Source organism: Lutra lutra, chromosome 4, assembly GCF_902655055.1.
Source record: "Lutra lutra chromosome 4, mLutLut1.2, whole genome shotgun sequence".
Classification (NCBI taxonomy): Eukaryota; Metazoa; Chordata; class Mammalia; order Carnivora; family Mustelidae; genus Lutra; species Lutra lutra.
Genome location: NC_062281.1, coordinates 139,511,993 through 139,538,914, shown reverse-complemented (window position 1 = coordinate 139,538,914; position 26,922 = coordinate 139,511,993). Strand labels below are relative to the sequence as shown.

Genomic DNA, 26,922 nt, shown 5'->3' with positions numbered 1-26,922 from the left:
CTCATTTTTTACTGACCTTTGATAAAATGTTAGCTCTTCAGACTGGCTTTCTTTGAACACTTTATTACAAAATAGCAGCCCTCCAAATATTCTCACTCATTCTCGTCGTGCTGTATTTTCCTCATAGCACTTACCACCCCATGATATTTTATATATTTGTATTTATTTCCTCTTTATACATCTCTCCCCACTAAAGTGGTAGCTCGGTGAGGGCAAAGTTTTTATCTGTTTTACTTTGTTATATTCTTTTGTCTTCAAATAAGGTCTAATACATAGTAGATACTTACTCTAAATATTTGTTCAATGGATGAATAAATGCTTCATAGAATCAGCCTATGCTGAGCCACTATGGTACAGGAATGGCAAAGAGTTTTTAAAATCCCTTTTAGCAAAGTTACTTTCTACTTAGAATAGAGACCAAAAAAGATCTCCATTAGACAAAAGTATGGACACCAATACACATTCCATTCTATGTTCTATATTCAATGGGACATGCCCTGGAAGTCTTAACTCAAGAGCATTTCTGGACATTCTAGTGTCATGTAAATTTTTATTCTCAAAGAAACTTTGTTCTGGCAAAGGGGAACCAAAGAGTTTTTATATGACGCATCATATGATTTGCATTTTTAAAAAAATTTCTGATTTCTGTGTAGAGAGTGGATTATGGAGACCACAATAGAAGACATGATAACCAGTTAATGAAGCCATGGAAATAACCCATGGGTAAATAGAGTTGTGAACCAGAGCTATAACGGTAACTTTATAAATGAAAAGAAATAGATTTTAGAGACAGAATCCATAAGCCTTAGTGAATAATTAGTCAAGGGTTTCTGATTTCCATAGTATCAACTACATAAACAGAAAATAGAGGGGGTCTTGGAATATGACTAGTTTTGTGTTCAGTATGATAAACTGTAAACTCATGTTGTGTATTTAATGGTGCTGTTCAGTAAATTAAAAAAAAAAAAAAAATGTCGACCTGGAACTTAGAAGAGCATCTGTGTGACAGGAGAGTTCTATTTCAGTCCTCAAATGCATGAAGTTGCCCATGCTGGTCCTCTGCCGGCCCAGGTGCTGTCCTGGGCTGCTGCACTAGCGGCCTGCCATTGGTGTTGCTGTCACCTCTCTTGCTGCTGCTGCTGCTGCTGCTGCCCCACCATAATGTTATCCACAGGCTGCTACTGTGGAGTAGCCCATGTGTCTGACTTGCCTACCCCAGGCGTCCAATTCACTGATGCCAAAGAGGTTTGAAAACCAGCTTAGAGGCTTCCAGAAGGGATTTTAATAACCAGCAGGTGAAGAACACCAAATGAACCTCCTCACCAACCTTAGGGTTATTAATTGCTGCAGCAAGAGTGGCTGCACACCATGGAGAACCATGGATCATGTCAGAGAGGGGGAGTTAGAAACAGCTGGGTAGGTGATTTTGGAGAAGGATCAAGAACATGGTTTTCTTTTCTGGTTTAGGAATTCTCTAAAATTGGGACATTTGGTTATTGAAGATTTTAGTATTTTACCCTGTGAGACCAGGGGAATGAAGAGTTCTGGAGCTGCTTTTGGGGAAGTGGTAGTCCCCCTCAGAATAGTGGAGGTAGAAGGTCTTTGCTTTTGTCTTTATTCAGGTATGATTTTGTAGATGCCTTGTTTTTGCTTTATTCCATCATGACCATGAAGAGCCCTCCACTGAAGTTGATGTTTCATGAAATTTTTTGTGATCGGTAGGGAAATAACATGGCCTGTGGGTAGTAACCCAGCTAGCTACCAGCTGTCAGCTGTCAGGGCTGCCTTCTCCTTTCTCAGTAAGTAAGGTTTGCCTCCTACCAGGACTCTTCAAGCAGCAATTACCAAAACACTAGAGGCTGGTCTGCCAATTAAAAAATTACTCAAGCCTACAATTTCCAACTATTAGGTATTGTATTAGTCAGCTTGCATTGCCATAACAAAATACCTTAGACAGGGTGCCCTACATAGCAGGAATTTATTTCTCATGGTACTGGAAGCTGGGAGATCTGAGACCAAGGTGCTGGCTGATTCTTTTTTCCCAGAGAGGGCCCTCCTCCAGACTCGCAGGTGCCTCCTTCTTGCTGTGTCCCCACACAGCAGAGAGAGGGAGAGCTCTGACAGACTCTACCTACTATTTTGCTGATGTTCGAGGACAAATTTCTTTACATAAATTTTTCAAGTTCTTCTTTTTTTATTTGAATATAATACAATTCATGTTTATAATAAGCTCTTTTTCTTCAGTTTTATTCCAGTCGTATTGAGATATAATTGGCATTCACCATGTGAGTTTAAGGTATCTGAAATAATGGTTTGATTTAAATCTATCATGAAATGATTATCACAATGAGCTTAGCATGCATCATCTAATATGGAAGCAATAAAAAGAAGGAGAAAAAAAAGAAAACTCTTTTCCCAGGTAATGAGAACTTTTAGGATTTACTCCCTTAACAACTTACATATATACCAGAGAGCACTATTAACTAAAGTCATCATATTGCATTACATCCCTTACATAAACTTGTAAAGATTATTTTCTATTGGTCGGCTTCCCATGAGCTACTTCATATGGGATACATACAAACCAAAAGCTTTGGGTTTCTTGTTTGTGGTCTATAAAAATTATGAGAGTCTTTAATAACAATAATCTTTAAAGAAGTGAAATCATAACACTTTCTTTAAAAATTTCTCTTTGTATAATACAATTATTCCCAAATGCATTTTTTGTAATCTGAGGAGTCCTCTGAGATGCATTAAAAGGACCAAATTGAGTCTTATGACATACAAAGCAAAATCTAACAGAGAATGGCTCCATTAGAAAACCTAACTCTTAGAATGCCATAAAAGGCTTATTTTGGCTGTAGATTATAATATGTATAAATTACAAAGGCAAGGTGATGTCAAATTACAAGGTAGAGGTTTGGTAACCAACACCCCAGGTGTTGAAAATCTTCATATAGCTTTTGATTGTCCAAAAACTTACCTATAAATAGCCTACGTTCACTGGAAGCCTTACCAATATCATAAATAGTCAGTTAACATGTACTTTGTGCATACATTACAATAAAGTAAGTTAGAAGAAAATGTTATTAAGAAAATCATGAGTGAAAATACATTTACAGTGCTGTACTGTATTTATAGGAAAAAAAGTCCACACATAAGTACAACAGCACAGTTCAAACCCATGTTGGTCAAAGGTCACCTGTATGAGTGAATTGCTCTTGAGAAAGAACTTTCTGTCTCTTCTTTGGGCATTAGTTAAGAAAACAAAGAACTCCTTTGATCCCCTCCATGTTACAAAGAATTTTATTGAGAAAATACTTTGCTATTTCAGAACACATCTAATACTTTAAACACCTAGGTTTATACTGACTGATACTAGCATTATCTTCTTTTCTTGGAATATCCTTTCTGCTTTCTTCATCTGGCAAACTCTTCTCTTAAACCCCAATTCTGGCATTACCTGACATGAGGTTATCTCTAGATCGGGCTCTGAATCATAAGTTCCCATAGCATTCTCACATCTTCTGGGTAGCATGAATCCAAGGCTTAATAAATTAGTATATTAACTTCATAATCATTTAACTTCTGCATTTTCTGAGAGAATGTAATCTCCATCAGGACAGTGATTGTGTTTGTTAATCCTTGAATCACACTCACACACATAATAAAAACACAGTATTATTATTGTTAATAATAATGTAACTAATTATAATTAATAGTATAACTAATAATGTAGCTTATAATAACATAACTAATGTAAATAATTACAACCTTTAATGATCATTCCTTTGGGTTGTGAGGTACATGAAGGCAACAATCCCATCTTAGCCCTAGGCCTTAGCCTAATATCTGATATGTGCTCAGTAGATATTTGTTATTAAAGAAAGAATTATTTGCTTAATGAATTTAAAAGCTTAATTTACAGAACATTTGTAAAGTGAAGTATCAGTGTAGTACAAAAGTAAAGAGTTGGGGCGCCTTAGTGGCTCAGTGGGTTAAAGCCTCTGTCTTCGGCTCAGGTCATGATCTCAGGGTCCTGGGATCAAGCCCCACATGGGGCTCTCTGCTCAGCCGGGAGCTTGCTTCCCCACTCTCTCTCTGCCTGCCTCTCTGCCTACTTGTGATCTCTGTCCGTCAAATAAATAAATAAAATCTTTAAAAAAAAAAAAAAAAGTAAAGAGTTTAGATAATAAACTTACTTTCTCCACAATGACAAGAAGGATATGAAGAATTAGGCCTTTCTTCTTCTTTGGACAATTAGCTAAGTGTTTTATCATGTTAACGAAAAGTTAATCTTTCCTCAATAAAATTCAGGTTCAGAAATATAATTGTTATTGAGAGTATGTAGAGAAGCAATGGCTGAACTTATGACTATTTCAAAGCAAGATTTAGATTTACTTTAGATAAGTATAATTAACCAAAAGAAGTAATGCAGTTAGACTTCAGTGTCTTTTACAGTTCTTTGATTGAAATGAGTTTCCATTATGAGGCACATTTCACAGTGGTCTCATTTAGAAGAGATTTCTTACCCATTGTTATTTCTAGTGTGTAGTCCATTATTTCTGATAGCTATTCTATTATACTTTCTTTCACAACTTCTTAGTGCTGACTGTTATAATCATATTTTAGCGTGATAATCTGTATGTCAAGTTATACCCGCGCGGGGGGGGGCGGGATTAGTCCTGGTGAAGGCCAACCAGAAAGTCATCCTAAGTGAAATTTGTTCTCAAATTCCTATTTTAAGTTTACTATACAGCTGAAAGCATGCATCATTCCAATTATTAAATAAAATTTGATTTTACTTCTTTGTATTGACAGACACTACCAAAAAATACAGCACTAATGCAGGTTTTAGCATTCACATGCTTAGGGAAGACTCTCTAACAATAACTACAAAGAAGAAATATCTAGTTGAGTCTGAGGTACACATTATTTTAAAGAGCAAATGAACTTAGAGAAAATTATTTATGGAGTAATTTTCATTGAAGATATAATAAATATAAAAAAGAAAAGGAATACAGATTAGAAAAATATTAACATCTTTACCTGAGTCCTGAAACTTTAAAGTAATAAAAAGTGAAAGAAAAGAATATATGTAGAATCACAGTCATGGCTCCTGAAAGGCAGAAATTATAAACATCAGACATCACACAAAAATACACAGAATCCTTTATAAAAGTGAAATTGTAAAAATGAAACACTAGAGTATTGAGGTCAGAGGCAGGAAGAAAAACATCAACTGCCATAAACCCTGAATAACTTGTAGAAGTGTTTTTTTTTTTAAGCTTAGTGATCAACATGTAAAACTATGCACATTATTTCCTTTATATTTTCTATTTCTTTTAAAATTATTTAAAATGTAATTTATCTCTTGATTCCCCAAACACTAAAATGATAGAATGAGTGTAGTAGAAAGTACACTTTTGACTATAAGAAACAAAATTCCGAGTAAAAGTGACCCATTGAATAGTAAGTACATTGTTGCTCATTAAAAAGTTTCAAGGTAAATAGTTCCAAAGTTGGTTTCAGTAATAATGATTTTATCAAACGCCTGGGCTTTTTGCATATTTCTGTGCTGCTCTCCCCATCACACTGGCTTTCATCCTTGGACTGGTTACATCATAAGGTTGCACAATGTCTGCTGCAACTCTAGACATCATGTTCTAATCTAGCCATGAAAAAAGAGGAATAAAAGGGACAGGGAAAAAAAATGGGGCACCTGGGTGGCTCAGTGGGTTAAAGCCTCTGCCTTCGGCTCAGGTCATGATCCCAGGGTCCTGGGATCGAGCCCCACATCAGCTTCTCTGCTCAGCAGGGAGCCTGCTTCCCTTCCTCTCTCTCTGCCTATCTGTGATCTCTGTCTATCAAATAAATAAATAAAATCTTTTAAAAAAAATCACATGACTCTCTCTCTCTCTCTTTTATTTTATTTATGTTTTATTAACATATAATGTATTATTTGCCCCAGGGGTACAGGTCTGTGAATCATCAGGCTCACACATTTCACAGCACTCACCATAGCACATACCCTCCCCCATGCCCACACCCAGCCACCCTATCCCTACCTCCCAACCCCCAGCAACCCTCAGTTTGTTTTGTGAGATTAAGAGTCTCTTATGGTTTGTCTCCCTCCCGATCCCATCGTGTTTTTTTTTCCCTCCCTCCCCACACAAACCCCCACCAGCCTCGCAAATTCCTCATATCAGAGAGATCATATGATAATTGTCTTTCTCTGATTGACTTATTTCACTTAGCATGATACCCTTTAGCTCCATCCACATTGTTACAAATGGGAAGATTTCATTTCTTTTGATGGCTGCATAGTATTCCATTTTATATATATATATCTTCTTTATCCATTCATTTGTTGATGGACATCTAGTTTCTTTCCATAGTTTGGCTATTGTGGACATTGCTGCTGTAAACATTCAGATGCACGTGCTCCTTCAGATCACTACATTTGTATCTTTAGGGTAAATATCCGGTAGTGTGATTGCTGGGTCGTAGAGGAGCTCTATTTTCAACTTTTTGAGAAACTCCAAGCTGTTTTCCAGAGTGGCTGCACCAGCTTGCATTCCCACCAAGAGTGTACGAGGGTTCCCCTTTCTCCACATCCTGGCCAATATCTGCATTTCCTGACTTGTTAATTTTAGCCATTCTGACTGGTGTGAGGTGGTATCTCACTGTGTGTTTTTTTATTATTATTTATTTATTTATTTGACAGAGAGAGAGATCACAAGTAGGCAGAGAGGCAGACAGAGAGAGAGAGAGGAGAAAGCAGGCTCCCCGCCAAGCAGAGAGCCCGATGCGGGACTCGATCCCAGGACCCTGAGATCATGACCTGAGCCGAAGGCAGAGGCTTATTAACCCACTGAGCCACCCAGGCGCCCCTCACTGTGTTTTTGATATATATTTCCCTCATGGCGAGTGATGTTGAGCACTTTTTTCATCTGTTGGCCATTTGTTTCCCAACACAATTTCTGTTTTTGGTTTTTTTCCCCCCCATTGGTATTCTTTCCTGCTTTGTCAAAGATCCATTGACTATAGAGCTGAGGGTCCATTTCTGGGTTCTCTATTCTGTTCCATTGATCTATATGTCTGTTTTTGTGCCAGAACCATACTATACTGTCTGGATGATTACAGCTTTGTAATAGAGCTTGAAGTCTGGAATTGGGATGCCACAGCTTTGGTTTTCTTTTTCAACATTCCTTTGGCTATTTAGGGTCTTTTCTGGTTCCATATAATGTTATAAATGTTAGGATTATTTGTTCCATTTCTTTGAAAAAAAATAGATGATATTTTGATAGGGATTGTGTTAAATGTGTAGATTGCTTTAAGTAGCATAGACATTTTCACAATATTTCTTCTTCCAGTCCATGAGCATGGAACATTTTTACATTTCCTTGTGTCTTCCTTGATTTCTTCATGAGTACTATATAGTTTTCTGAGTATAGATTCTTTGCTTCTTTGGTTAGCTTTATTCCTAGTTATCTTATGGTTTTGGGAGCAATTGTAAATGGGATCAACTCCTTAATTTCTCTTTCTTCTGTCTTGCTGTTGGTGTATAGAAATGCAACTGACTTCTGTGCATTGATTTTATATCCTAACACATTACTGAATTCCTGTATGAGTTCTAGCAGTTCTAGAGCCTTTTGGGTTTTCCACATGAAGTATCATATCATCTCCAAAGAGTGAGAGTTTGACTTCTTTGCCATTTCGGATGCCTTTTATTTCTTTTTGTTTTCTGGTTGCTGAGGCTTGGACTTCCAGTAATATGTTAAATAACAGGGGTGATAGTGGACATCCCTGCCATGTTCCTGACCTCAGGGGGAAAGTTCTTAGTTTTTCCCCATTGAGAATAATATTTGCTGTGGGTTTTTCATAGATGGCTTTGATGATATTGAGGTACTTACCATCTATCCCTACACTGTGAAGAGTTTGATCCAGAAAGGATGCTGTACTTTGTCAAATGCTTTTTCATCATCAAATGAGAGTATCGTATGGTTCTTGTACTTTCTTTTATTAATGTATTGTATCACAGTGGTTGATTTGCAAGTGTTGAATCAACCTTGAAGCCCAGGAATAAATCCCACTTGGTCATGGTGAATAATCCTTTTAATGTACTGTTGGATCCTATTGGCTAGTATTTTGTTGAGAATTTCTGCATCCGTGTTCATCAAGGATATTGGACTGTAATTCTTTTTGATGGGGTCTGTGTCTGGTTTTGGGATCAAGGTTATGCTGGCCTGATAAAATGAGTTTGGAAGTTTTCCTTCCATTTCCATTTTTTGGAACAGTTTCAGGAGAATAGGTATTAATTCTTCTTTAAATGTTTGGTAGAATTCCCCTGGAAGCCATCTGGCCCTAGGCTCTTGTTTGTTGGGAGATTTTTGAGGACTGTTTCAATGTCCTTATAGTTCTGGGAATGTTCAGGTTTTCTATTTCTTCCTAGTTCAGTTTTGGTAGTTTGTATGTCTCTAGGAATGCATCCATTTCTTCCAGATTGTCAATTTGCTGGTGTATAGTTGCTTAAATATGTTCTTATAATTGTATTTCTTTGGTGTTGATTGTGATCTCTCCTCTTCAATTCATGATTTTATTAATTGGGGTCCTTTCTCTTTTCTTTTTGATATGTCTGGCTAGGGGTTTATCAATCTTATTAATTCTTTCAAACAACCAGCTCCTAGTTTCGTTGATTTGTTCTACTGTTATTTTGGTTTCTAGTCCATTGATTACTGCTCTCATCTTTATTATTTCTCTTCTCCTGCTGGGTTTAGGCTTTCTTTGCTGTTCTTTCTCCAGATCCTTTAGGTATAGGTATAGGTTGTGTACTTGAGACCTTTCTTTTTTCTTGAGAAAGCTTTGTATTACTATATACTTTCTTCTCAGGACCGTCTTTGCTGTGACCCAAAGATTTTAAATGGTTGTATTTTCATTTTCATTTGTTTCCATGATTTTTTAAAAATATTTTTTAATTTCCTGGTTGACCCATTCATTGTTTAGTAGGATGCTCTTTAGCCTCCATGTATTTGAGTTCTTTCCAACTTCCTCTTGTGACTGACTTCTAGATTCGGAGCAATGTGGTCTGAAAATATGCAGGGAAAGATCCCAGTCTTTTGGTACTGGTTGAGACCTGATTTGTAACCCAGAATGTGATCTATTTTGGAGAATGTTCCATGTGCACTAGAGAAGAATGTGTATTTTGTTGTTTTGGGATAGAATGTTCCAAATGTATCCACGATATCCATCTTTTCCACTGTATCATTTAAGACCTTTATTTCCTTGTTGATCTTTTGCAAAGCTGTCCATTTCAGTGAGGGGGGTGTTAAAGTCACCTACTATTATTGTATTTTTGTTGATGTGTTCCTTTGGTTTTGTTATTAATTCACTTATATAATTGGCTACTCCCATGTTAGGGGTGTAGATATTAAAAATTATTAGATCTTGTTGGACAGACCCTTTACGTATGGTATATAGTGTCTTCCTCATCTCTTATTATAGTCTTTGGCTTAAAATCTAATTTATCTGCTATAAGGATTGTCACCCCAGCTTTCTTTTGATGTCTATTAGCATGGTAAATTGTTTTCTACCCCCTCACTTCAAATCTGGATGTGTTTGGGTCTAAAATGAGTTTCTTGTAGAAAACATATTAATGAGTCTTGTTTTTCAATTCATTCTGATACCCTGTGTCTTTTGATTGGGACAGTTAGCCCATTTACATTCATGGTAGCTATTGAAAGATATGAATTTAATGCCATTGTATTGTCCTTAAGGTGACTGTTATTGTATATTGTCTCTATTGCCCTTAAGGTGACTGTTATTGTATAATTTTGTCTCTGTTCCTTTCTGGTCTGTTGCTTTTAGGCTCTCTTTGCTTAGAGGACCCCTTTCAATATTTCCTGTAGGGCTGGCTTGGTGTTTGCAAGTTCTTTTAATTTTTGTTTGTCCTGGAAACTTTTTATCTCTCATTCTATTTTCAATGACAGCCTAGCTGTATATACTATTGGCTGCATATTTTTCTCATTTAATGCTCTGAATATATCATGCCAGTTCTTTCTGGCCTGCCGGTTCTCGTGGATAGGTCTATTGCCAATCTAAATTTCTACTATTGTATGTTACACACCTCTTGTCCCAAGCTGCTTTCAGGATTTTCTCTTTGTCACTGAGACTTGTAAGTTTTACCATTAGATCACAGGGTGTGGAACTATTTTTATTGATTTTGAGGGGGATTCCCTGTGCCTCCTGGATTTTGATGCTTCTTCCCTTCACCAAATTAGGGAAATTCTCTGCTATAATTTGCTCCAATATACCCCCCTTTTTCTTCTGGGATCCCAATTATTCTAATATTGTTTCATCTTATGGTATCACTTATCTCAGAATTTGAAAGAAAAAAACCTACATGTATACAAGAAATAAGGTTAAATACAATGAAAGCATAAAATATGACTATAACAAAGAAAATTTTAAAAGATTTTCAAAAAGGTATTTTGGTAAGATAAAATAGTTAAAAAACATTAGAATAGGAAAGAATTTAAAAATATAAGAAAAAAAATGAAATTTATAAAATTTAACTTTGAAAGAATGAATAATCATGGGAGAAAAAGCTATGAATTCCGTGTTTTGCTTTACCCTAGCCCTGGAGTTCTCTTATTGGAGATCTCATTGATCAGTGAACTTGGTCTTGGCTGGAAGTTCTTGTTGATCTTCTAGCTGAGGGGCCTTTTGCAGTGATTTTCAAATGTCTTTGCCCAAGGTGGAATTGTACTGCCCTTGCCAGGGGCCAGGCTAAATAATCTACTTGGGTTCCCTTGTAGCTTTTGTTCCCTGAACACTTCCCGTACAGCTTTGAAGGATGGGAATGAAAATGGTGACCTCCCAATCTCTCACCCCATAGGAAGCGAAAGCTCAGACCCCACTCCTCAGGGTGCCCTCAGAGAAAAGCAGTCAGTCCCTCCCAGCTCCCTGGTTTCCATCCGCACTCTGAGCTCACCCAGCCTATGACCAAACATTTCTACCTCTGGCGCATGCCCCCATTTGGAGTCTCCAAACCCAACAGATTCCTGCAGCGTGCTCCTGCACCTGGAGGAAGAAGGAGGGGGTCTCCCCAGATCTGCAGCTTGTGGGGTCCCTGCTCAAAGAGCAGTAGCCCAACTGTGCCTTGGGTATGAATTAAGGTAATCCTGAGCTGAGAGCCCACTGCTCAGCTCTGTATCTATAGCCAGCTTCCCCAGTCCGACACCTGGGAGCTCTGTCACTCAGACACCCCTGGTCTTTTTGTGTCCCCGTGGGTCCTGAGACCATACTGTCCCCACAAGGGCTCCAGCCCTCACTTAGCCTCTGGAGCAAAGTACCTCAATGAAGCCAACTTCTAAAAATTCCAATTTTGTGCTCAGCTGCTCTAACACTTGCCGGGAGCCAGCCCCTCCCCCCACAGTCTATCTTCCCATCACTTGGAATTCACTTCTCCACACGTCCTACATTCTGGAAAGTGGTTGATTTTCTGTTTCTAGAATTGCTGCTCTTCTTTTCAGTCTCCTGTTGAGTTTGTAGGTGTTCAGAATGGCTTGGTAACTATCTAGCTGAACTCCTGGGATCTGATTATAACTCGGTCTCCTACTTCTCCACCATCTTACTCCTTCAGCTCTCTTTTTTAAATCAAGGAGGAATATTTTTCTCAGAATCTCCCTCAGCAATCAACCCCATAATCTCTCCTCCTTCTCTTTCTGAGCTAATGACCAAAACTGAGTCATGTGTTCACTTCCTAGCTTCATAGGAGGTGTGCCTAGTGATTATCTGGCATTTCCAGTCTCTGATGCAGAGCAGATACCGCTGGCAAGGAAGAAAGAGGAGGATAATGACAGTTGTTTGGGATTAATTGCCAGCCATGGCTAACTTGGCATATTATTTTCAAAGGCTTTTATCCTCTGAAGTTCAAATTCTCTGACACCTTCATGGCAGGGTTACATCCATCCATATTATACATCAGGGTATCAATAAACTAAGGCCAAGTTTATGTAAAAGTACATGAATTTTTTTTTAAAAGTACATGAATTAATATTTAGAAAGTCCAGTGTAACTAGTGATAAATTTTTCTATGAAGTATAGCCAGGAAACTATGAGCCTGAATCGTGTGTGTGTTGTGTGTGTGCACGTGTGTGCACATGCACGCACACATGTGTATGTGTTAAAGAAATCTCTTAGGCAAGGAACGTGTCATTGTTGTTCCCTGCTCAGTTATCTCTAAGAGTGTTAAAATAGCTAATGCCTGCCTAAGTATTTTTTCAGTAGCCTTCAAAATCTCTTCATAACCATACAATGTAGGCTGCAATTATATGGTAGTGAAGATGAGCACCCTCATAGCTGATTCTGTTCTCCATAACATTTTGATTGGACTGTGGCAGTGCAAACTAGAAGTGTCAGTTCCAACAGGTAGCCATCCACAGAGATAATTGTCATAGTTCTTGCTTATATGGCGCCTTTCCCTCACGAAGAGCTCAAAAAACCTTACAAGTACATTACATCTATCTACATTGTCGTGAGTTAGGAATGCCCAATAATTTTGGGCCAGTGGGAAAATTCATGTAAAGAATGAATAAATGATTAGTTCTGATTATAAATCCAAGTAGACTGTAGAGAATAAGAAGAATGAAATGTGGGTCTCTCCTTTACCCAAGCAAACTTTTCACTGAAAGGAACAGTGCAGAATTTGTCCTATATAGCCAGTTGCTGTCCTTATAATTGTTTTTCACTTCAATCTATTTCACTGGACAAGTATACCTTACTGTATAAACTAGAAGTACTCTTGAGATGCTACTTAAGGGACGATTTCTTCATACAGAATCTTTCTTTCATGTTCTGCACTAAAATAGAGATAAGTAATTACAGGAAAGAATTTTTCCAATAAGTCATCATAAAATCAACATTAGCCTTTAAATGTTGAATGTTTACAAGGAAAATATATTTCCAAAGGAAATGCTCAAAATGTGTGACAGCTTTATATCAATTACATATTTCAAATGTTTATTCTAATAATTTAAACACTGCAGGGAAGAATATCCTAAATGAGAATTATTAACAAACGTGTCTAAAAAATGGTCTTCCCAATATTCTTTGACAAAGTATTAGATGTTTAGTTTGGCTACATATCCATCTGGAAAATTCCAGGAAGCCAGTTTAGCATTTTGCTGTTCTCAATCATAGGAGGAAGTTGAATTGCAATGATGGGGAGCAATAAAAATTGTAGCTATGACATTGGTTTAAGGTATAGTAATAATTAAGGCAGAATTTTTATATAATACATTTGATCATAGAAATTGTATTATCTGCCGTCAGACACTATATTTTAATTTTTCCTGTTTTGTAAAGATAATAACTTTATCTTTCTTCAAAATAAGTTGTGCCCATGGTTGCATTTCTTTTTTTTTTTTAAGATTTATTTACTTATTTGACAGAGAGAGAGATCACAAAGAGGCAGAGAGGCAGGCAGAGAGAGGGAAGCAGGCTTCCTGCCAAGCAGGGAGCCTAATGTGGGGCTCGATCCCAGGACCCTGAGATCATGACTGAGCCAAAGGCAGGCGCTTAACCCATTGAGCTACCCAGGCACCCACAGAGTTGCCTTTCTAAAGAATGGCAATTCCTAGGCCTTCCGGTGTTTAGTATTTATCTTGTAAGAATGATTTTTTTCAAAAATTTTTAATATGAGGGTCACTTAAAAAGAAATCATAAACAAGGGAAGAATGTGATGTTGTTGCTAACTTGGCAGGTCTAAATTGTAAAATACAAATGTTCACTAAACAGAAGACACAGATTAAGCAAAATGGAAAGGTAATATTTTCTTTCCCTATTTCAATAAGAGAGAGACATTGGACATTAACAACCGAGAGGACTTTTCCTATCCTTGTGCCATGAATAGCCACTAATTAGACAGAGTGTTTGAGCACATTTGAAAGACAAGTTAAAAGCTGGGATGCATAAACCCATGCCAAAAATTGGCAGAATTCTGCAAGAGTCAGCAAACCTAAGTTACTACATTGGGAATTTATGGGGAAACAATAGTCCTGCCAACTTTATGTGGCTTCGGGGGTAATTGTACATTTAAATAAATAAAACCTCTGAATCTGATAAAAAGAAAATCATACACTGTATGCAGATGCGCTAAGATATTGCATTATTTTCCATCATTGGAAAATTCCACTTCAGTTAGAATCTTTTTCCAGATTTGCAATTGGGTAAATTCTATAAAGTAATAACATGCTAGTAAGGATTTAATTTTCATAAATGCAACCAAAATGACAGTCTTAAGAACAAATGTCCCTGGATTCCAATAGCATATACACTAAGAAATGAAAATTTCAAGTAGTTAATTAATATAAATAGTTACCTATTGGAAATTCCCTAATATTCAGTTCTTAATTTAATTTATCATATTTACGTTTAAGGGTTTGAAAACTTCACTGTTTTTAGGGACCAGAATTAAATTGTAAACCCATAAAACCATCTATATGTGAGTTTTTGAAGAGCAATATAGATCAGGGGTTGGGAAACTGGCTTAAGGTCCAAATTTGGCATCCCTGTTCTTTATAAACAAAGCTTTATTGAAACAAAGCCATATCCATGTGTTAACATATTATCTGTGGTTACTTTTGCACTACAATTGCACTACAATTGCAGAAATGAGTAGTTGAAGCAGAGATCATATAGTCTGAAACACTTCCAGTCTGGCCCTTTACATAAAAAGTTTGCTGGCCCTTAGCACAGACTATGGGGACCTGTAGAGCACATGCTTTTCATAAAAACATTCATATTTAAACAATGGTTAATCTAAATATTTCAGGCCAGATATAGATGACAGCCCAGTGCTGGGAAAAGAATGACTCTATTATTCTTAGTCAGCCATTTTACTAACTTTCCATGTGACCTTGAACAAGTCACCAGTTCTCCTCTAGTGAGAAGTGAGCATATCCCTTTACTGAAGTTGTGGAACATAAGGTCAAATGGCAAGAAACAGCATGGTCTTTAAGGAAAATATGTAAGTCAGTCCAGAGAAATGGAAAGAGAGCCTAAAGTGAATATTGGGAGCTGAGGTACAGAGTCTAACAGGTCAGAATTTCAAGCAGACAAATGAAGATGATCTGATCACATTTAAATATTCAAATAAATAGCCCTGTGTTTTCATGGACAAAAATTCAATTCCATCATCTGCAAAAAAGAAGTTTTTCAAAGTACGCTCCTAGTCTGTAGGAAAGAAAAAAATAAATGTCCCTTGGTCACATAGACAGGAAAAAGTCTAAATTAGTTACATCTCTTGGAGAATCACAATGAACCTTTGTACATTTCATCTGAGAAGTGCTGCCAATAAGATAAAACTTTCACTATTTGCAGATGACATGACATAATATATAGGAAGCCCTAAAGTTTCCAAAAAACTACTAGAATTGATAAATGATTTCAGGAATGTCACAGGATACAAAAACAATATACAGAAATCTGTTGCATTTCTATACACTATAAGAGGTAGCAGAAAGAGAAATTAAGAAACCTTGTCATTTACAATTGCACCAGAATAATAAAATATCTGGGAATAAACTTAACCAAGGAAGTGAAAGATCTGTACAGTGAAACTATAAAAACATTAAAAGAAATTGAATATGGCATAAACAAATGGAAGGATTTGTTCTCCATTTGGGAGAACAAATGTTAAAATGCATACTCGCAAAGTAACCTACAGATTTAATGCAATCACTATCAGCATACCAATAGGATTTTTCACAGAAGTGGAATAATTGATCTTAAAATTTGTACGGAACCACAAAAGACTTCAAATAGCCAAAATAATCATAAGAAGAAAGAACAAAACTGGAGGTATCAGTGAAATAAATCAGTCAGAGAAAGACAAATACCATATGATTTCACTAGCATGTAGAATTCAAGAAATAAAAGGAAAAAAAAAAGGCAAACAAAACAGACGCTTGAATGTACCAAACAAACCAAGGTTACCAGAGGAAAGGCGGGGGTTGGGATGGGTGAAATAGAAGAGGGGAATTAAGAGTAGACTTATGATGAGCACAGAGTAATGTATAGAATTATTAAATCACTAATTGTATGCCTGAAACTAATATAACACTGTCCATTAATTTTACTGGAATTATGAAACAACCTGTGGGTATCACATCCCAGATTTTAAGATATATTCCATTTAACATTTTTAGCAAGCTTTGCCAAAATGTCCTGGACATCTGAAAATTTTTTTAAATCATGCAACATCTATAAATCCTTAAGAAAACTTTCGAAAACTCTGACCTAGAAAATCTCTTATTTCCAACTCTGAAAACCTTCCCTATTTTAATAGCTAACTCTTATAGAGCATTTACCACATACCAGGCACTATCTATGTGCTTTTCCTACATTAGCTATTTTAATCATCACAACTCTATGAAGTAGGGATTATTACAGAATAAGAGAACTGAGTGGAAAGGTGTGCTTTAATGTGTTCAAAATCAAACAGCTAGTGAGTGAGCATCAGGATACAGACCCAGGTAGTCCAAATCCAGATTCCATGCCTTCAAGTACTCCACATTCATAGTTTTGTTGTTAAGTTTCAGATGTTCAAAAGTGCAAAAAACTTACCTAAACATTTCACAGAATAAGTTTTTATTATTTGAATTTCAAAAAAACCCTTATTATTAGAAATGTCCTTAGGTCAACTTAACACAAGATTTACATATCCAGAGACTAGCGAACCTCAGCTTTATCTGTATTTTCATAATAAAGGTACTAATGTATGTTCATTACTGTATTTGTTGAAACAGACCTATCAGAATATCTCCTTGGCAACTGTTAATTAATTGTAGCTGCTCCCTTCGCAAATGTTAATTAATTGTAGATACCTGATAAAAATTGAGCGGTTTGTCTTGGTAAATATTCTGGAACTCAAACCTCTCACTGATAAAGAATCCTTCATTCATGCATGGGTGAATGTCTTCATTAAACAGCCCTGATTGAAAAGCTATTTATGCTGTGAATAAGACCAACAAGTTACTTGCTTTCATGGAGTTTTAATCTAGTAGGGTAAAAATAATGAGTAAGCAAACAAAAAAGATTTTAATTTTTAGTATTAAACATTTAATTAAGTAAAATAAAGTATTTAATTAAATAATAAATTAAATACTTTCAGTGGTAAGTGTTAAGAGAAAAATAACAGAAGGTGAAAGTACAAAGGAGATTTTATTTTGGGTAATGGGGAATGGACTATTGTGAGGAAAAAACAAATAAGCAGAGTGGAGGAAAAGCAACCACCTTTTGGAAGATTTAGGCGAAGAACATGACAGTCAAGAGAAACAACAATGATAAAAGTAACAATCACAGAAATTTAAACATTTCTACAATTTTTGTTTATTCAATAGGACCATAGCTTGTTAACATTATTTAATACAACCAATTATTTTGGAACTTGCACCTTTAAATTCCTAGGTGAACTTACAAATGAATCTAAATAATCAGCAAGATATCTGATTCAGGCAGATGAGGATCAAATTGCCAGCATTACCGGTAGAGAATGTGGCCCAAACTTGTGACCAAGTCCTAACATTGTTCTCTCACCTATGATAGCAATCACGTCTTCAAGGCCAGCCATTTGTAAGGGGAAATCACACCAGTTGGATTCCCCTGAGGGAATGGATGGAGAGATAGGCTCCCCTTGACCCACAGGTGCTTATGGTAAGGAAGGAGGGCCTCCCTCAAGCAGGCTGGTGTGAACTACATAGGGACAGCCCACAGGGGAACCCAGTGGTACAGTAAGGAGGTAAACAAATGAAGATAAGATGCTCACCGTCCTACTAATCAGTAAGAAGAGAACATAAAAGACTTGAAATATTCCCCTAGCATGGTGGATCTCACCTAGAGACGATTCCCACCCTCCAGCCTCATCCTGCCTCCCAACCAGGGAACATTTGACAATGTGTGGAAATATGTTGGTTGTGAAAGCTGCAGAGGGTGCTGCTGATATGCTGCTAACCATCCCTCAATGCACAAGATAGCTGTATCCTAGAAGACCCTGTGTCCAGCCATGAGGGTAGGATATAGGGTTTTCTGCAACAAACTGCAAAGGGAATTTTTAGAGTTTCTTCACTTTGGACCAAAATTTTTTATATCCTTCAAGGATACATGTTAATATTGTGGATTTAAGCTACAATCTCAGAACCTCAGCTTTAGATTTTAATTGTTTAGTATTTTCACTGTTTCTTTTTCACATATGTAAATATATATGATTCATATAGCAGAGTTCTCTAAAACCCAACTGAAAGGTCACCTCTCCTTAAAATTTCCCTAATTACTGAACTGTTAGATGTTCCTTCCTCTGAGCTCCTATGGCAGTCTATACATATTTTTACTTTAGCACTTACAACACTTTGAATTAATTATGCTTTAAGAGATTATCCCCATTTAGAAAAGAAGTCTTTCTGGAGTAGAGACTGTGTAGGATGTGCTAATCTATTCTATAGTGCACACAGTAGGCCCCTACATCAAAGAATTTACCTGTCCAAAATGTTAGTAGTGCCAAGTTGAGAAACTCTTTATCCCAGAAATCTTTGTAACTTCACAGAAATCTTGGTAGCACCGATGTCCACATGGTGCCTGCCATAAGAAGGACAAACAAGTGAATGAATGAGGACTAACAAAGAAACTACTAATGCCAAATACCATGGATTCTATTTTCTTTTTCTCACAACATCTTACTTGTTTATATCCTGATGAAATTTAAACCCCATTACATATATTCAGCTAAAAGAATCATTTGTTGGACAATTTGACAGAACAATTATAGTTTAACAACTACCACAGGAAGAAGAAAAGCAGTAGGCCGTGTTATGGACTGTTTAAAATCTTGTGGGTAGAGGCAGTCAATTTTAAAGGTATAAAAATGTAAGAACTAATATTCAATAATAACGTCAAAAAACAGAAATAAGAGTATAATCATTTTAAAGATATAAAATATAAGAAATCATGTATTGGAAAGACTACTAGAAAACAGAAGAATATAATAATGGAAGGAAACTTTGGTGACAGTAATAAACACTGATGGAAACAAGGATCAGAAAAATAAACCAAGATAAAATTAAGATTAAAAAATGCTATTTTACATAACAAAACTTAAGCTTCAAGAAAAGTTCAGAAAACATCATGGGGAAGTCTTCTTTTGTTCCACAACAAGGAAAAAGGAAAAATACTGTCCATTTAGAAGAATGGCAAAGGGGGGCGCCTGGGTGGCTCAGTGGGTTAAAGCCTCTGCCTTCGGCTCAGGTCATGATCCCAGGGTCCTGGGATCGAGCCCCGTATCGGGCTCTCTGCTTGGCAGGGAGCCTGCTTCCTCCTCTCTCTCTGCTTGCCTCTCTGCCTACTTGTGATTTCTCTCTGTCAAATAAATAAATAAAATCTTTAAAAAAAAAAAAAAAGGAAGAATGGCAAAGGAATTGTAGGAAACTGTGTTATACATTTAAGATACGGTTTCTAGGTATGAATTTCTGAACCAAGGGTTTCAGAAGTAGTAGCCTAAGTAGCACAGGAAGAATAAAATGCTTAGCAGTGACATAGCGGCTATCTATCATTTCACAACAGAAACCAAACTTATACTACACATAAGATACAGATAAGAAATAATAGTTTTTTTTTAATACATTGTCTTAATCAGCCCACATCTAGAGAGTAGTGTTCAATTCTGGGTGCCAGTTGGCCCTCAGAAATAGGATATGTTTTGGGTTCTGTGATCCTTATGATCTCTGTCTCAACTATTCAGTTCCACTGCTGTGGTAAAAAAAAAAAACAAAAAAAACAAAAAAAACAAAAAAACAGCTATAGGTAATATGTTAACAAATGGGCATGGCTGTGTTCCAATAAAGCTTTACATACAAAAAACAGAGGTGCCAGATTTGAGCTGGCCCTGTTTTAGATGAGAAATATTGATAAATATAATCACAGTGTTTAGGGGCCTGGAAATCCAGGAATGATTTAAGAAGTCACTATTATTTAGCATAAAGAAAATATACATTCTAGAATGAATAAAATTTGTTTTAGGACACTCAGGTGTAAGACATCCCCATCTCTTTATTTAACAAAATTAATTTTTTCTTGGTTTTCCACCACTAAAGCTGGGAAAAAATTATTCTTGGGCTTATGTGATATTTTCCTTGGGGATCAGTGAGAACTACAGAATTCATAAATCCAGGAAATTGTGGAAAGGCCTTTGGTCTTCAGCTCATGGTGGTTCTTACTAGAATATTTGTTGCCTAAGGCTACATGGTTAAGTCTGATGCAAGTGACTCTGGTACTCCTCTGATTGATTCTCATTCATTTGTCACACATGGCTACTTGGTCCTTCACATTGGCTCTCAAGACTTTGGTGCTCATCATTTTCTTACTGGGCTGTGTGGTCTAGGAGCAAGATTTGCAAGAATCTGCCATTCCTCGATTTTCCCAGGCTCAGAAGAAAATCCAATTCTCTTTTCATGGGGCCCAGCCACGAACACCCCCTTTCCTAGAAGCACCTATTCAGTGGTATAGATCTGGCAAGAGGTGAGGCAGATGTTTTTCTTATAATGGTGGCCACAGTTTCAAAACCATCTTTGGACTAGTGGTCCCACACAGGCCCTGCTGGTCACCTTGAAACATATTTTAAGATCTGAGTGGAGAAAGGAGGGATATACATATGAAAAAAACTGACAGTTCAAGGAAGCAAGTGGTAAATATCAAGTAAATCATGAAAAAGAAAACAAATGGTATGTGAACTAAAAAAGAGGGATAATTTTCAGGTGGAATAGACAAAAAATATCCCTTGTTTATTTTTTAATTTTTATTTCCAGTCAAGACCTTTACCTGAGCTCTAGGCTCTCTCCCGCTACCACCAACTTTCTCTCTCTCTCTCTCTCTCTCTCTCTCTCACACACACACACACACACACACACACACACACACACTTTGCTCTAATTCCATTCCAGTCTTTCCCACTAGTATTCAATCCGAAACTATTTTAAATTCCTTCCTCTCCTTTACCTCCCACACCAGTCAGTCATCATCATTACCAAGCTATGTCTTCAGCAGAGCACCTTTCATTGCCCACAGTGCCATCCATATTCCCTTTGTCTTCTTTCTGGCCCCAGTTATATCCCACATCCATTTCAGGACAGCCTTATTGGGCCCCTTTGCTAGCACATCCTCCCTCCATTTCTCACACCATTTGAAGCTGCCGGAGTGAGCTTTCTAAAGTACAAATCTGACAAATCTTTCCAATCTACATTCTAAAGTCTTCCATTGCCTTCAAGCTAAAACCACACTCCCTGGCTTGACATGGATGACCTTATGATATGACTGCTGCCTACATATTATTTCTTATTTCTTACTATTTTTCTTATTGTTTTTACTAACCTATAGTTCCTTGAAATGGGCTATGATCTCTTTCAACACACCCCTTTGATATTTCCTTCTAAAAAGACCATCTCCTCTGATTTTATCACCCGATTAGTGTTCCAAAATGAGGTGTCAGTGGAAACTTTTACTCCCAACACTGAGAAAGTACCTCTCCCTGTGCTCTTTAGAAACCTACACATACACTTCCTATGACACTTATTCCACTGGGTAAAAATTACCCATTGTCTTAGCTATATCTCTCAAGATTATGAGCTACTCGTTAATATTAATAATACTTTTCATCTTGATAACCCTAAAACTTGAGAGATAATAAGAAATCAATATATTTATGTCATTAGCAAAGGCTTAACACAGAAAACTGATCTTCCCAGAGTGACTATCAGTCTTCATCTTGTTAAGTCAAGTGGTCAGTTCTCAAATCTATCAGCAGTTTTTGTCACTTGCTTCACCTTGAAACACTTTCTTTACTTGACTCCCATATTTCACACTCCTCTGGTTTTTCTCTGATTGTCCTTTGTCACTTCTCAGTGTTCTTTGTTGGTTCATCCTCATGTCATGTTAGACCTATTCTGATCTCATCTACACTTAGTCCCTTAGTTATCTCAGACTCTCAAGACTTGATGCTGTCTCTTTGCCAACCACGCTCAAATTCTCTCTCTTCCCTGGACTTCTCTGAACTCTAGGCATGTGTATATAACTGCGTGCTTGACATCTCTAGTTGACTTTATAATAGAAATCTCAAATTCAACATTTTTTTCTTCAGTTTTATTGAAGTATAATGGACAAATAAGTGTAAGGTATTCCAAGTCTACACTTGGATTATTTGATGTATACATATATTGTGAAAGGAGTCCTCCCATCTGGTTAATTAACACATCCATCACCTCGAATATTTATCTTTTTTGTTTGTGGCAAGGTGTGGCGGTGGGGTGGAAAACATTTAAAACAAAGTTCTGATCTTTGTTTGATGCTGTAAATTAAGAAGCCCGCTCTTCCCCCAGTAGAACACCCATTGTTCTACCCTGTCTTCCTTATTCATCAATTACAACTTCATTCGTCCTTGTAGTTGCTCAGAACAAAACACACTTTTAGTTATATTTGACTTTACTTTCTCCTACTCCCCACAGACATTTCAGCAACAGAACATTTAACTCTAAACTTAAATATGGTCAGAAGCCAACCACTGCTCACCACCTCACTACCACCACCCTGCTCCAAGCTACCATTTATTTCCTCTCATTTGGCTTCTTCCATTAGCCTTGTATGTGATCTCCTGCCTTCCACTTTTGTCCTTCTCAGTCTATTTACAAGACCACAATCACAGAAATCCTTTTACAATAAGTCACTTCAGTCACAACCTTGACCAAAACCTTTTAGTGACCCTTCATCTTAAGTCAAAATCAAAGCCTACATCTCAACATGGGGTTGTAAGACCGAATATCATCTAACTCTTCATTATCCTCTCTTTACTCCCCCCATCTCTCACTCTGCTTTAGCCACACAGTCTTCTAGAATGTCTTCAAAGAAGCAACAAATTCCTGCTTTAAAGATCATGCACTAGCATGTTCTTTCATTTCCTGTAAGAGTTGGTTCAAATTTTATTTTCTTAATAAGGCCTTATCTGGATTTGCCTATAAAAAATTACAATCCTCCATATCCATTCTTTTTTTTTTTTCAAAGATTTTATTTATTTATTTGACAGAGAGAAATCACAAGCAGGCAGAGAGGCAGGCAGAGAGAGAGGAGGAAGCAGGCTCCCTTCTGAGCAGAAAGCCCGATGCGGGGCTTGAACCCAGGACCTGGGATCATGACCTGAGCCGAAGGCAGCGGCTCAACCCACTGAGCCACCCAGGCGCCCCCTCCATATCCATTCTTCATATCTCTCTCTTCTGTGAAGTTTTCACCATAGCACTTATAACCTTCTAATATATTATTTTATTATACTTAATTATTTTAATACTTATACTTAATTATTTATTGTAATTCTCCCACCAGTGCCACGTGAAATCCCTTTGGGCAAGAGTTTTTGTTCCTTTTGTTTACTGCTGTCCTCCAAACTCCAAAAGATTGCCTGGTGCATAATCTTTCAATAATAGTTGCTGAATGAACAACGGGTATACACACGTTTGCATTTCTGAGTGCCTGACAGTGTCTGTATTATAGTAGTATTTTAATGTTAAAAAAAAAAAAACCACTATGAGATAATTACAGTAGCCATTTTAAAGATAAAGGAACTAAAATTTCCAAGGTTTGAGTCAGTGATGCCTCCTGAATTTCTGTATAGTCAGGACTTAAGGATAGCATTCTGCTTAGTGGGAGGAAAAAAAAAAAACTTGGAACTCAGAAAAACATTCTCTTTTCTTACATGGTATGCTCAACTTGAGAATGGCTTAAGAAGTGCTGATTACATGTGGCACAGGCCAATGTACCTCTGCTTTTGGCACCAACTCTTGCTAAAGGTTTTACTGTTTTACAGAGATGTATCCCAGCCAATATCTTTAGGAGACAACGAATCCAAGAATCTGTCTATAACAGAAGCTTATTTAGGGAAGTAGAAAATGACAAGATTGATGATAAAATGATAGCCCTATTGTGGGGTTTTAGAATGCTTTGCTCAGAATTGATTTCACCCATTGGTTCCCAAATCTGTGCATATTCTTAAAAATGTAGATGTTGTGGACCCACCCTATACCTCCTACTGGTACAGATATTTACAAGCTTCCTGCATTTGTTTTAAGCAGCCGGCTCTGTATTCCTACCATGGCTTTTGGAAATATGATAAGCAGGTGGCAGTTTGCATATATTGTTATATATTTACAGTTTATGCCTCTCTATAAAATACTCCCATTTCTGTGCACTATAAAGCCAGGTAAATCTGACAGAGGGTGGGTGGAATGTCTTTTGGAGCAATGTGTCATGGACTGCCTGACAATAGTATTTTTCTCCATCTGTTATAGGTCAATGCACAAACTGGCCCAGTTGGAAAGACTTGACCTAGGCAATAATGAATTCAGTGAGCTGGTAAGCGAATGCATTTTCTAAACTTTATAAATATGCTGTAGGAGATTATTTCTTTTGTCTCTATAACCCCAGGTATTGAATTATCCAAGTGCACGTTTGCATTTTGAAATATAAAAATAAAATGAAACCCGGGATATAAAGTGATTGTTTGACTATATGATAAACCATAGAGAACTAGGTAGTATTAGATTCACAAAAAAGGAGAGGAAGAGAGAGAAGCGGACGAGGTAAGCAGATGCAAATTGACAGTTTTGAGCACCAGATATGAGCAGGCACCAAGTTCAGTATGTCACATATGTTATCTCATTTAACCCTTATTTGACATGTTGCCATGTTAACTTTATGAAAATGAGCTCAAAGTGGTCACCAATTTACACAGCTTTTATGTTGTTGGACAAGAGTTAAAGACTTGATTAACTCAAAGTTCATACCTCGAAGACTTCTGCCTTTGAGAATTCCTTAGTGAAGGGAAGGGGTTAAAGACCTTCTATTTACAATTGTACTGAAAGTTTCTTTCTAGTGAACACATATTTCCATCTCGTTGCCACCAAAATTGACAGAATTTTTACTGCTCCTTTCAGGCTTAAGTTTTCTTTAAAATATGCCTGCAGACCAAAATCTCAAATGCAAATTAGAAAGCAAAGAGTCCTTCATAAGTAGACTGTTTCTAATTCAGAAGTCTCCTCTTGAACATCTTCAAATTTCAGAAATGCAATTCATCTAAAATGCATTTTAACTTTTTAAATTAAAACATTTAATTAAGTAATCAACTATTCTCTCCCAGCTGTGTTGCTAATAATATGACCTTAGGCAAATTACTTAACCTCTCAAAGCCTCTTTTTCGATTTCTCTAAAATGGAAATATAATGGCTCCTCCTTTAGAGGGTTTGTGTGAGAATTAAATGAGATAATGCATGTGCAGGGCCTGGAAAAAAGGGATTCTCAGTAAACGCCAGTGTACATGGTATAATCCATCCTTCATCTTGAATGTGCAAAGAATTAATTTGCTTGACTTTGACCATAACTAATCTGGCCATTATTATCCGAGCCTCTATCAGCTGTTTCTTGAGGGTAAAAGCTGACAATTATTCTTCTGAAATTAAAAGTGTACTCTGATTTAAGAAGTTCCCTTTGGGTTGTGTTCATATTCCTCGCATAACAATTCTGTCGTGTATCTTCATACCTTCCCCTGCCTCTGTTCATAACATGGAATTTAGGCATGTACAAAGGAGGCTATCCATCTTTCTGAAGAAAGGGGACTCCCTGGTCTCAGCCTGGCTTTCAGAAGTGTGCTGCCAGACATGCTGGCCTCTGGCCTGATGTCTACAGCTGATCCTGCCCTTTATGTTAAATCTGGAGTTTTGAAACCGTAGTCTGTTCTTTGGGCTCACGTACTACTCCCCGTGAGTACTGGCCAGCTCCCCCTTGCTTGCAGTGTCACCACTCAGCTGTCATTGGCTGTTAGATCTATTAGTCTGTATCTTGTCTCCTCTCCAGCGTCAGGCATGTCATCCATCCCCAGTTTCTGTTGTGAAGATTCCTCTCTAGCCTTAATACATTAGTGACCCTGTAGCCCACATGCAGGCTCTGAGAGTGCACATGATGTGTAAACTGAGAGAGGCCCAGGGAAAATGGACTCTGGAGCCTCCTTCCTCCTGTTACATCATACCACCAGGTTTGCCCTATTTTGGATGCACTCAATTTTGTTACAGGGCAGTTTGCAAGGTGACCTCAACACAGATATGAGGGCAAAATGATTCAGTACACAATCCAATGTACCTCAGGCTTTTTTAAGGTAGATACTTATTAATAATATAGGTAGATAGATTGGTAAGGGTAGGGAATAGCTATGGCAAAACTGTTTTGTACTGGGAGTTTAGAAATCAGTTGTTAAAAAGCTAAAATCTGCCCAGGAGCTAGGTCTAGTGGTTATAAGAACATGGACCGTGGATTCAGACAACTGAGGTTTGATTCTCAATTCTGTCACTAGCTAGCCAGGTGCATTTGGTCTGTAGCTCATTCTCTATCCTCAATGTCCTCTTCATTAAAATAAGGGTATAAAAGCTATTTGGCTCATAGGCTTTTTGGGAAAATTCCATGCAATAGAATCTATAATAAACACTCAATATATGTTTCTATGAATTTTGATTCTGTCAGGTATATGACTTTGGAAATCAAATCTATAAATATTTGGACCAAAAAATGAGTAGGATATATTTATATGTTTTTGAAAGCAGACATAGTAAAAATAACCTTTAAAAACATAATAACTTGTGCTTTATGGTATCTAAGAAATCATCATTGAGGAGAAACTTTTGTTTGTTTGTTTTTGAACTCCCAATATTCCATGCTAGTCACAAAGCAAGTCTCTTAAAAAAAAAGAAAAAGAAAAAAGTTTTTCATTTGTTCCTGGACCACTTATTCAATAATACTGAGTTACTTGGCATTGACAGCAGGGAGGAGAGTTGGGGAGTATAA

General features: G+C 37.1%; 1 protein-coding gene across 5 annotated transcripts in view; it reads left to right on the top strand.

Moving 5' to 3' along the window:
* Positions 1 to 26,922, top strand: part of LRRC7 (leucine rich repeat containing 7) — a 575,277-nt gene that overhangs the window by 349,536 nt on the left and 198,819 nt on the right. For all 5 annotated transcript variants that reach the window (XM_047725077.1, XM_047725083.1, XM_047725078.1 and 2 more), the window contains exon 8: positions 24,381 to 24,444. In XM_047725077.1, coding sequence (XP_047581033.1) covers positions 24,381 to 24,444 — 64 coding nt within the window. The remainder of the gene's footprint in view (positions 1 to 24,380; positions 24,445 to 26,922) is intronic.